The sequence below is a fragment of the Cebus imitator genome, unplaced genomic scaffold (assembly GCF_001604975.1).
Source record: "Cebus imitator isolate Cc_AM_T3 unplaced genomic scaffold, Cebus_imitator-1.0 Scaffold277, whole genome shotgun sequence".
Taxonomy (NCBI): domain Eukaryota; kingdom Metazoa; phylum Chordata; class Mammalia; order Primates; family Cebidae; genus Cebus; species Cebus imitator.
In genome coordinates, this window is record NW_016107592.1 from 2,664,770 (window position 1) to 2,677,770 (window position 13,001).

The 13,001-nt window shown below is 40.0% G+C and overlaps 1 protein-coding gene across 1 annotated transcript in view; it reads left to right on the top strand.

Moving 5' to 3' along the window:
- KIAA0319L (KIAA0319 like) overlaps positions 1-13,001 on the top strand; it is a 131,002-nt gene that overhangs the window by 40,545 nt on the left and 77,456 nt on the right. Inside the window, exon 3 of the mRNA XM_037728714.1 lies at positions 10,735-11,258. Coding sequence (XP_037584642.1) covers positions 10,735-11,258 — 524 coding nt within the window. The remainder of the gene's footprint in view (positions 1-10,734; positions 11,259-13,001) is intronic.

Consider the following 13,001-nt stretch of genomic DNA (forward strand, 5'->3'; position numbering starts at 1 on the left):
GGGTTCAGGCAATTCTCCTGCCCCAGCCTCCTGAGTCGCTGGGATTACAGGCACGCGCCACCATGCCCAGCTAATTTTTTGTAGTTTTAGTAGAGATGGGGTTTCACCATGTTGACCAGGATGGTCTCGATCTCTTGACCTCGTGATCCACCCGCCTCGGCCTCCCACAGTGCTGGGATTACAGGCTTGAGCCACCGCGCCCGGCCGGTTTTTGTCTTTAGTTCTGTTTTTGTGATGAATCACATTTATTGATTTGTGTATGTTGATCCAAACTTGCATCCTAGGGATGAAGCCTACTTGATTGTGGTAGATTAACTTTTTGATGTGCTGCTGCATTCAGTTTGAAAGTATTTTGTTGAGGAATTTTGCATTGATATTAATCAAGGATATTTGTCTGAAGTTTTCTTTCTTAGTTGTGTCTTTGCCAGGTTTTGGTATCAGGATGATGCTGGCCTCATTGAGTTGGGGAGAAGTTCCTCCCCTTCAATTTTTTGGAATAGTTTTAGTAGGAAGGTACCAGCTCTTCTTTGTACATCTCCTAGAATTCAGCTGTGAATCCATCTGGTCTTGGGCTTTTTTTGGTTGGTAGGCTATTTATTACTGATTCAGTTTTAGAGCTCATTATTGGTTTGTTCAGGAAATCAGTTTCTTCTTGGTTTAATCTTGGGAGGGTGTATGTGTCTAGGAATTTATACACCTCTTCCAGGTTTTCTAGTTTGTATGCATAGAAGTATTCATAGTAGTTTCTGATGGTTATTTTTATTTCTTTGGGGTCAGTGGTAACATCCCCTTCATCATTTCTAATTGTGTTTATTTGGATATTCTCTCTTTTTCTTATTAGTTTAGTTAGTGGCCTATCATATTAATTTTTTCAAAACAACTGGATTCATTGATTTTTTTTTTTGGACTTGATTTCCTTCAATTCAGCTCCAATTTTGGTTATTTATTGTCTTTTAGTAGGTTTGGGTTTGATTTATTCTTGCTTCTCTTTTAGTTGTGATGTTAGGTTGTTAATTTGAGATCTTTCTAACTTTTTAATGTGGATATTTAGTGCTATGAATTGCCCTTTTAACACTGCCTTAGCTGTATCCCAGAGATTCTGGTATGTTATATCTTTGTTCTCATTAGTTTCAGATAACTTCTTGATTTCTGCCTGATTTTCATTATTTACCCAAAAGTCATTCAGGAGCATGTTGTTTAATTTTCATGTAATTGCATGGTTTTGAGCAATTTTGTTAGTTTTGACTTATATTTTCATTTTGTTGTGGTCTAAGAGTGTGTTTGGTATGATTTTGGTTCTTTTGCATTTGCTGAGGATTGTTTTATGTCCAATTATGTGGTCAATTTTAGAGTATGTGCCATGTGCCTATGAGAAGAATGTATATTCTGTTGTTTTTGATTGAAGAGTTCTGTAGAGGTCTGTCAGATCTCTTTGGTCCAATGTTGAGATCAGGTCCTAAATATCTTTGTTTATTTTCTGCCTCAGTGATCTGTCTAATACTGTCAGTGGAGTGTTGAAGTCTCCCACTATTATTGTGTGGGAGTATACATTTGTTTGTAGGTCTCTAAGAACTTACTTTATGAATCTGGGTGCTCCTGTGTTGGGTCCATACATATTTAGAATGGTTAGGTTTTCTTGTTGAATTGAACCCTTTACCATTTTGTAATGCCTTTCATTGTCTTTTTTGATCTTTGATGGTTTAAAGTCTGTTTAGTCTGAAATTAGGATTGCAACTCCTACTTTTTTCTGTTTTCCATTTGCTTGGTAGATTTTCCTCCATCCCTTTATTTGAGCCTATGAATGTCATTATGTGTCACTCATCCTTACAAGTGAGAAGTGAGAAGACAGAATACCATTAGATCTTGCTTTTTTTTTTGAGACAGAGTCTTGCTCTGTTTCCCAGGCTGGAGGGCAGTGGCCAGATCTTGGCTCACTGCAACCTCTACTTCCCGAGTTCAAGTGATTCTCCTGCCTCAGCCTCCTGAGTAGCTGGGATTACAGATGCGCACCACCACACCTGGCTAATTTTTTGTATTTTTAGTAGACACGGGGTTTCACCGTGTTAGCCAGGATGGTCTCGATCCCCTGACCTCGTGATCCGCCCACCTCAGCCTCCCAAAGTGCTGAGATTACAGGCGTGAGCCACCACGTCTGACCAGGTCTTGCTTTTTAGCCAGCTTGCCACTCTGTGCCTTTTAAGTGGGGGCATTTAGCCCATTTTGAAGTTTTTTTTTTTTTTTTTTTGGACGGAGTTTTGCTCTTGTTACCCAGGCTGGAGTGCAATGGCGCGATCTCGGCTCACCGCAACCTCCGCCTCCTGGGCTCAGGCAATTCTCCTGCCTCAGCCTCCTGAGCAGCTGGGATTACAGGCATACGCCACCATGCCCAGCTAATTTTTTGTATTTTTAGTAGAGACGGGGTTTCACCGTGTTGACCAGGATGGTCTCGATCTCTTGACCTCGTGATCCACCCGCCTCGGCCTCCCAAAGTGCTGGGATTACAGGCTTGAGCCACCGCGCCCGGCACTGAAGTTTTTTTTTAATCCCTAGCATAGATCATACTTTCTAACACAGTAAATGTTTGTAAATGTTTGTTGATTTCATATGTGTTTACGTTCATCTCTTGCCCATTTGTAGACATTTTGGTTGTTAACCTTTGTGTGCACTTTTATATTTAGCTTTTTACTCTTAGGATTACATTGTAAATAATTTTCCATCTTGCCACCTAGACTTTATAATGACCTTTTAAACATATGTGATAGCTGTTAAGTTGATATGCCATAATTTGCTTCACCATTACCCCAGGAATAACTAATAGAATAGAATATACAAAGGTAGAATGGCCTGCCTTGTTAATGAATTCTCAACTAAAGGAGGTAATTTAAAAGGCTGGAAAATACTTTGAATTGTTTTAGAGGATATTTTAGCTCCAGGTGGGAATTGAACTAAATATATTTTTAAAATCTTTCTTTCCCTGAAATTTGGTAGTTCTCCTATATTTTGTGGCCTCTGTAAGTGACTGTGAATCTTGTGTGTTTGAGTATATAAATTTCAAAATGTTAAAGACATCACTCTTACAAATATAAAGGAAGCATTTGTCAGAGATTTAGCTCATAAATGAGGCAATCAGTGGGCAGTAAAACTGCTTTTGATCAACACAAATTTATGTGGTGAGGAAAGGAATGATGAAGTAAGTTTGTAAGTTAGATGTGAAATATTAATATATTACAGAACACTAAAACTAAAATATTGGAAGCTATGTATATTATTTTTGTTTTAATTTTTGAGACAGGATCTTACTCTGCCTCCCAGGCTGGAATGTGATGGCATCATCATAGCTTAATGCAGCCAGTATCTCCCAACCTCAAGCAATCTTCCTGCCTCAGCCTCCTGAGTATCTGGGACTACAAGTGTGCACCACCACACCTGGCTGATTTTTTAAATTTTTAGTAAAGATGAGGTCTGGCTGTGTTACCCAGGTTGGTCTCAAACTCCTGAGCTCAAACAATTCTCCTGTCTCAGTCTTCAAAAGTGCTGGGATTATGGGAGTGAGCCATCACGTGCAGCCAGGATTATATTTTATTCTGTCCAATAGCATATAACCTCTGGCTGCACGTGATGGCTCACTCCCATATGATACATAGATATGGTTTTTATATGCATATACATCAAAATCATTTGTAACTTATCAATATTCTGTAAGTTAACATCTAAATTTAGGCTCTATGCAGTAGTAAATAATGAATCAAACAAAGGTACATTCTCTTAGACCAGAGGTTAGCAAGCTGTTTTTTTAAAGGGCCAGATGGTAAATATTTTAGGCTTTGTGGGCTGTAAGTTTTATTACAATTACTTAACTCTGCCATGGTAGAGCAAAGACAACTATAGATAACATTTATGTAAATGAGTGTGACTCTGTTCCAATAAAAACTTTATTTACAAAAACAGGCAGCAGCCTAAATTGGCCACTGAGATGGAGTGTATGGCCCCTGGTTTATTGAATCTATAGTAATATTCTTTCTTTCTTTCATTTCTTTTTTTTTTTTTTTTTTTTTTTTTTTTTTTTTTTTTTTTTTGAGGCAGAGTTTCGCTCTTGTTACCCAGGCTGGAGTGCAATGGCTGCGATCTCGGCTCACCGCAACCTCCGCCTCCTGGGTTCAGGCAATTCTCCTGCCTCAGCCTCCTGAGTAGCTGGGACTACAGGCACGTGCCACCATGCCCAGCTAATTTTTTGTAGTTTTAGTAGAGACAGGGTTTCACCATGTTGACCAGGATGGTCTCGATCGCTTGACCTCGTGATCCACCTGCCTCGGCCTCCCAAAGTGCTGGGATTATAGGCGTGAGCCACCACGCCGGGCCTCATTTCTTTTTTTTTTGAGATGGAGTCTTGCCCTGTTGCCTAGGCTGGAGTGCAGTGGCATGATCTCTGCTCACTTCAACCTCTGCCTCCCAGGTGCAAGTGATTCTCCTGCCTCAGCCTCCCGAGTAGCTGGGATTACAGGTGCCTGCCACCATGCCTGGCTAATTTTTGTATTTTTAGTAGAGATGGGTTTCACCATGTTAGCCAGACTGGTCTCAAACTCCTGACCTCAAGTGATCCACCTGCCGTGGCTTCTCAAAGTGCTGGGATTATAGGCGTGAGCCACTACACCTGGCCCCTTCTTTCATTCTTGATTCTGGTCATTTTTGACTACTCTTTTTTTTTTCCTGTGGTCTGACTAGAGCTTTATCAGTTTTATTGATCTTTTGAACATTCAGATTTTTGTTTCATTGATTTTTCTCTATTGTTTTTTGTTTAATTATTCTTATCTTTATCATTTTTTTTCTTTACTTATGTTGGGGTTTAATTTATTCTCCTTTTTTCAGATTTTATGACAGAAGCAGAGATCATTGATTAAAAATTTTTTTTTTTTACTGTCAAAGTTTGGCTTTTATTTTTCCAGATCTTTTTATTTTATTTTATTTATTTTTTCAAGATAGAATCTTGCTCCATGCCCAGGGTGGAGTGCAGTGGCATGATCTCGGCCCATTGCAACCTCTGCCTCCCGGATTCCATCAATTCTTCTGCCTCAGCCTCCTAAATAGCTGGGATTATAGATGTGCACCACCATGCTCGGCTAATTTTTGTATTTTTAGTTTTCTCATGTTGGTCAGGCTGGTCTTGAACTCCTAACCTCGAGTAATCCATCCACCTCAGCCTCCCAAAGTGCTGGGATTACAGGAATGAGCTAACACACCTGGCTTAGATCTTTTTGAATACAGATAATATATGTAGACAAACAAAAATAGCTTCATTGTTAAAAATGTAAATAATAACATAATATATAGATTTTCTGCAACTTGCTTTTTTAACTTAAGGTATCAAGGGGGATATTTCTATGGCTGTATATAAAATTCTACGCCATTTCTTTCAAATGGTACACAGTATCCTGTAGTAACTGGATACTGTGTACCATTTGAAAGAAATGGTACACAGTATTTTCATGTTGGCAGAAATTTAGGTTCTTCATCTATTTTACTAATACAAACCATACTACAGTGAACATGCCTGAAAGTGAGAAGGTTTCTAGATGGAAGTACTCTTATTGAATATATCCTCTTTGATGGTCAGAAGAAATAAAACTACTTTTGCAGGTTTACCACACTAACTACATTTGATGACTCACTCTTTTTAAAAATTTAAATTTTTATTTTTTGTAGAGATGGGGTCTCACTATGTTGCCCAGTCTGGTCTTGAACTCCTGGGCTCAAGTGGTCCTCCCACCTCAGCCTCCCAAGTGCCAGAATTATTATAGGCATGAGCTACCATGCCTGGCTTGATGACTCTGTTTGTTATAAATTTTCTTACATTGTTTAAGGGCTCAACTTTGGGGAAAAGCCTTCCCATATTCATTACCTTCATAAGTTATGGATTTTCTGATGTTCAGCAAGGCCTTGGTTGTACCTGCAGGCTTTCCCACATTTTTCCTAGTGAAAGTTTTTTTTGTTTTTTTCCCCCAGTATGAATTCCTTCATGTCCAATAAGGGTTGAGCTCTTTGTAAAGGCTTTCCCACAGTCATTACCCTGATAGAGTGTATTTCCACTATGAGTTTTCTGATGCCCAGTAAATCTTTCTATACCTGAAAAAGATTTCACATTTAATATAGTGATAGTTTCTCTCCTATATGAAGTTTTGATTACTAATAAAAGTTGAGCTCTTTCTAAAGACTTTTCCATATTTATTACACCGATGTGCTTTTTCACCAAGATGGTTGTGATGCTCCAACACAGTTATCTCTGAAAGCTTTCCCATATTTCTTACATTTAAAAGGCTTTTCTCAGCCAGGCGCGGTGGCTCACATCTGTAATCCTAACACTTTGAGAGGCAAAGGTTGGGGAATTGCTGGAACCTAGAAGTTCAAGAGCAGCCTGGGCAATATAGAGAGACACTGTCTCTGACAAAAAGTAAAAAAATTAGCCAAACATGCTGGTTGCGCTTCTGTAGTCCCAGCTTCTTGGGAGGCTGAGGCAGGAGGATCTCCTGGGCTCGAAGGTCAAGGCTGCATTGAGCTGTGATGTGCCGCTGTACTCCAGCCTGGCAGAAGAGTGGGATCCTGTCTCTAAATAAATAAATAAGCCTGGGCAATAGAGTTGGACACTGTCTCAAAATAAATAAATAGATAAATAAATGAGCCAGGCTGGGCAATAGAGTGGGACTCTGTCTCTAAATAAATAAATAAGCCTGGGCAATAGAGTTGGACACTGTCTCAAAATAAATAAATAGATAAATAAATGAGCCAGGCTGGGCAATAGAGTGGGACTCTGTCTCTAAATAAATAAATAAAAATTTTAAAAAGGTTTCTCTCCACTGCGTTTTATCTCCTGATCTGTAAGGACTGCCTTTTGAACAGAGTTTCTCACAGTCATGTTTGTAGAGTTCTTCACTGTATGAATTATCTGATGATTTGAAAGGACAGTTTTGGCCGCGTGCAGTGGCGCATGACTGTAATCTCAGTACTTTGGGAAGCTGAGGCGGGCGGATCACCTGAGGTGAAGAGTTTCAGACCAGCTGGCCAGCATGGTGAAACCCCATCTCTACTAATAAGAACAAAAATTAGCTGGGCATGGCAGCACACACCTGCAATCCCAGCTACTAAGGAGGTTGAGGCAGGAGAATCACTTGAACCCAGGCAGTGGAGGTTGCAGTGAGCCGAGATTGCACTACTGCACTCCAACCTGGGTGACAGAGCTAGACTCCCTTAAAAAAAAAAAAAAAAAAGGACAGTTTTTTCTCTGAAAACTTTTCACATTTATTGCTTTTATGGTATTTCTCTCTGGAATAAATTCTCTGATGATTAATAAATGTTTAGTGCTTGAGGAATTTGCTGCATTCAATACATCTGTAAAGTTGCTCACCTATGTGAATTTACAATGATTTAAAAGGCATGATAATGGCATAGTGTGCTCATAAAGACTATTCCACATTCTTTATATTTATGGGGTTTCTCACTAATATGATTGCTCTGGTGGCTAAAAGAGGAAGAGTTGTATTTGAATTGTACTTTCCCACATTCTTTGTATTTATAGTGCTGCATCTCTATGGAACCTCTGCCCTCTTAATCCAGGCCTCTTTCTATCGTGACACTTTTTATTTGCTCTTGCAGAACTTCAGAGTATTTTGCTTTAGCATTAAGATCTTTGTTTCAAACCAGTACTCCTGGACTGCACGGGTACCTGACACAACTTCTGATGCGTCTATCCAGGCTCTGCTCCTGGCTGCAGTTGGGTGATTAGTTTTGATTTGAAAGAGAGAAGCCCACAGACACAAGATTCCCATAGTTTTCCAGCATCACATCGCTGTACAGGTCCTGTTAAGTAGCATTACGGTATCTCTGTTCAACCTGGGTACAGGCCACAGCCACATCCCCCAGATGTCAGTGATCCCCGGATCTGGGCCATCTGTCTCCTGAACTGTCTCTCGAATAAGAGCAGAGAACTCTGTGTACACTAATAGTTCTAGAGGCTAGAAATCCAAAATCAAGGTGTTAGAAGGGTTGATGTCTTTGGAGACTGTGGGCAGAATTCCTTCCTTGCCTCCCCGTAGCTTCTGGTGGTTGCCGTCAGTCCTTGGCTTTCCTTGGCTTGCAGCTGTATTACTCCAATCTCTGCCTCTGTCATCACATGTCATTTTCTCCATGTCTCTCTAAATCATTGATTTTATAGACTTTTGTTTTCTGAAATAAGCATTTAAAATTATGAATGTCCCTCTAGACACTGCTTTAACTGCATCCCACAAATTCTTATATATTGTGTTATTTTCGTTCAGTTCAAAATATTTTCTAATTTCTCTCATGGAGTTTCAACCTATACCTTAGTAAATCAGTATTCAACCAAAACTGAAGGTGACTACCATTCAGATTTCTGGAGCTCTTTATCTGTGTAGCTTCCTCCTTTCTGGTACCTTGTTGAAACATTCTAGCTACACAGTCACCCTGAACTCTGCCTCCTCAATTCAGCAACTGCCCTGTTGTGCTTGGCTTCTCCTCACCTGTGCCACAGTCTGGAGCATGCCTCCAGCAGAAAGCCAAGGGATTCACAGAGCTCATCTGGTTTGTTTCCTTTCTCTCAGGGATCACAGTCCTGCACTGCCTGTTGTCCATTGTCTAAACACAGCTGTTTTACATATTTTGTCTAGTTTTCCTATTGCTCACGACGGGAAGGCAAGCCCCATGGCAATTCCTTCTTCAAGAGCAGAAGTGGAAATCACATTGCATTTAAAAAATTAAATAATGGCTGAGTGCGGTGGCTCACACTTGTAATCCCAGCACTTTGGGAGGCTGAGGCAGGCAGATCACAAGGTCAGGAGTTTGAGACCAGCCTGGCCAATATAGTGAAACCCCATCTCTACTAAAATTACAAAAATTAGCTGGCTGTGGTGGCACGCACCTATAGTCCCAGCTACCCTGGAGGCTGAGGCAGAAGAATTGCTTGAACCCGGTAGGCAGAGGTTGCAGTGAGCTGAAATTGAGCCACTGCACTCCAGCCTGGGCAACAGAGTGATATGCTGTCTCAAAAAAAAAATTATATACATATATATATATATAAGCTTACAGAAAAGTACAAATAATTTTCATCTGTGTTGACCTCTTAAGTATGAGAAAATTGACAAATGAGGGAAAGTTGATACAAAGGTAGAAATAGTAGTTACTAATATAACCATTTGTTTTCAACCAACTCTGTTCACTCAGTTAACTGTTACCAAGATTCTTAACTATTGGTGACTATGTGGAAAGGTAAATAAAAATGAGGGAGTATTTTCATCTTTTTTTAAGGCAGTTCTGTTTTCTCTGGCCTTGTAAATTGCCTGGTCTGGTATTAGGTTGGTACCAGTGCTGACTTCCATAGTGCTCCTGACTCAGTAGTCTAGAAGCTTGCCTTTGTCTTCCTTTTATCTTCCAGTTGATTAGTGTCCACATTTAATAAGTATTCCATGGGAGTCAGATTGGCTTTGGCTGATTGTCAGTTGCTTTTATTAGAGCCCTTTTCAGTTGTGTGTACATGCAGACATGATTATCCATATATGCAGTGTTTTGATTCTATTACATATTTTTTCTATGTAATTCTAACATATATTTCATGTTGTAACCCCAGGGCCAGGTCTAGGGTAAGGAGAGAGGTGCCCAGAGCACAGAATTTAAAGAGACAGTCACTTTGAAGGTCCTGTGAGGCAACCCTGCACTGGAATGACTCTGAAAGTGAGCACCTCCTTAAATTTTATACCGGAGGCACTCTCTTGCCTCATCCTGGTTCTGTTTCTATATAGCTGGTATTAGAGACGTATATAACCAGTAACTTAAAATGAACTCACATAATCACTTTCATTTAGAATAAGTTTTTGTTTCATCTATGAAAACAGAGGTGAGATACCATTTCAGAAGAATCAATGCCATGCCTGAAATAATTAAATGAAATAAGTCCAAAGTTTATCCATAAGCAACATTAGCCAGAATTTTGGACCAATTATCTAGGTTACCCACAGCGTGTCACTATTGTATTTATGTTCTATTATTTCTTACCATGACATGACTTGTTATTAGGAAGTTCTTTCTAGCAGAATTGCTCTCACGATTAAAATTTTTAGTAATCTTTACTCCTACTCTGGCTGATACTATGATATGCAAAGCCATTTGACTTTGGCAAATAATTTGTTTGAAAAAAATGTATGTGGCTATAACCTGCATGAGGTCAAGAGTACTCAGTCTGTGTTACTGCCAGTTTGCTGGGGAAAATATTCCAGCGTGTTCAGCTACCTGTTCTTCTGGTCCCACATTTCTCACATTGTCCCTGAGAAATGCCTTGGAGGTGAGTGGGAAGTCGTCAAGTATTGGGACTCTGCCTTCTTCCTCCCCACTTGCCACTTCCCTGCATATACTTCTACCAGAATACTTCTTTTCGTTTTTGTTTTGCTTTTTCCTGTTTATGAACTGGAATTCTGTGTAAAAGATCTCCATGGCAGGAACTCATTGAGAAGGAGAACCATTAATGAATGTGGAGCAGTATTTCTAGAACCTAAAATATCCTAAGACAAAAAACACTCTCTTTCACATCCTTTGTTCCACTCACTGGATGGCTTTCTCACCCTCTTAAAAACTTGTCTTCAAAATAGCCTCAAATGTTGGTGCTCAGGGCTCTTTATGGAGCAGTAGTTTCTGTTTTTATTTCATCTGAAAATTGTTTTCATTCTTTGTTTTTAGATGCCAGTGAGAGCAGGTGCCAGCAGGGGAAGACACAATTTGGAGTTGGCCTGAGATCTGGGGGAGAAAATCACCTCTGGCTTCTTGAAGGAACCCCCTCTCTCCAGTCATGTTGGGCTGCCTGCTGCCAGGACTCTGCCTGCCATGCCTTTTGGTGGCTAGAAGGGATGTGCATTCAGGCAGACTGCAGCAGGCCCCAGAGCTGCCGGGCTTTTAGGACACACTCTTCCAATTCCATACTGGCGTTTTTAAAAAAATTCCAAACTGCAGATGATTTGGGCTTTCTACCTGAAGATGATGTACCGCATCTTCTGGGGCTAGGTTGGAACTGGGCATCTTGGAGGCAGAGCCCACCCAGAACTGCACTCAGACCTGCTGTATCTTCCAGTGACCAGCAGAGCTTAATCAGGAAGCTTCGGAAGAGAGGTAGTCCCAGTGAAGTAGTTACACCTGTAGTGACACAGCATTCTAAAGTGAATGACTCCAGTGAACTAGGTGGTCTGACTACCAGTGGCTCTGCAGAGGTAAGCATGCTATGAATAAGAAGCAGAGAAATCGTTAAATCTGCTCTTACATTTGGCATACATGAGCAATGAACCTGATGCTTGTGGGTAGTGCTCATAGGCTGAGGAGTATATATATAATGCTGCTTGGTATCAGCCAAGTTGGTGTTGCCCAGATGTACAAAGGGTAATTTGACCCTAGAGATGTTCATTCTATGTAGGTCTGACCATTGTTTTGGTAAAAGCAGAAAGCTGCTTATTATCTGGTCTAAGCTGGTTCTTGAGTACAGGTAAGTGCAGTTGTGTGGCTGTTAGTATCCACCAACCATTCTGCAGTGTTTTCTGCCAGATTGCAAGACAGTTGATTGATGTGGTTGCAGTCAAGTTCTCCTCCATCTCTCACCTGTGAACACATTCTTTATGAGGTAGTTTCTATTCTAGTCTGAATTAACCATGCTTGGTACCACAGATTAAGATCTGACCTGCTGAGCTGTGGAGCGGGATGTAGCCATTAGCCAAGAGGTCTCTGGAGTGAATTCTTACCAGGCTGTATATGCCAAGGCAGATACCACCAGTAGAGTTTATTTTGCTTATTATGTTTCTTCATTGTTAATCTCCTTGGGAAAATGATTAAATGGAATGACTCACTCTCTGCTCAGTCTCTCTTGATTGCTGTGACTTATTTTTGTATTTGTTTTGTCCTAGTTGTCTCTATCAAGTTGAAGCCAGAGTGGGCTACTACATCCCAGGCACTGTGTGTACTAATTGTTGCACTGTGTCATTTTGTTTAATTTTCATAGCAGTATTTCCAAGTAGGTATTATTAGCCCTGTTTTACCTACTGAGAAAACTGAGGCCCAGAGAGGTTAAACAGTTTGCCAATTATCATGCAGAACAGCTAGAATTGGAACCCAGATTTAATTTTAAGAAACAACTTTTTAGTGCAATATTAGAGAACAATGCTTGATTTAATATGCCTGTAAACATTTATGGATATCTACTTGTCAATGTCAGGTACTTTTCTAAGCCTTAGTGATACAAAGGTGAATAAGAATAGTTCATGCCCTCAGGGAGTTTATAATCTAGTGAAGACTGACACATGAAGCTAGGTATTTACAGTGGTGTATAATTATTGCATTAACATACTTATGTATACAATACAGTAAGAACACAAAGAAGAAGTGATTCACTTGAACAGGCAAGTGGTGTGGATGTGCAGGTAAGACTTCTCAGAGATGTTTAACATTTCTTGAAGGATGTGTAGGATTTTACTAGGGGGTGTTAATGGTGGTAAAAAACCATTCTGGACAGAGCTACAGCGTATGCAAAGGCTCAGTCATAGTCATTATGCATTTACTATGTGCAAGGTACTATATACTAAGCTGGGTACTGGGAATATTACAGTAAATAAGATGATTATGATTTCTGCCCTAACAAGCCTTATACCCTGGCAAGGATTATTATATTTCTAATAATTAAATAATTATAATAATGATAAGCTTGACATGGGTTACGAGTGGGTAAATATAGAGTTCTGTTCCAACAGGAACCTGACAGAAACTAAGATGTCAGATTAGGCCATTTTAAATAAAGTTAGTTTAAGCTGAGATTTAAAGTAGGAATTAGGAAAAGAAACAGGGAAGAAGAGTATTTCAGACAGAGGAAATAACAATTTCAAAGTGGGTTACGTGCCATACAGCATGGCATGCTCAAGAAATTGAGAGAGACTGACCTTGCTGGGCAGATGGAGAAGGAGAGCTGGTGG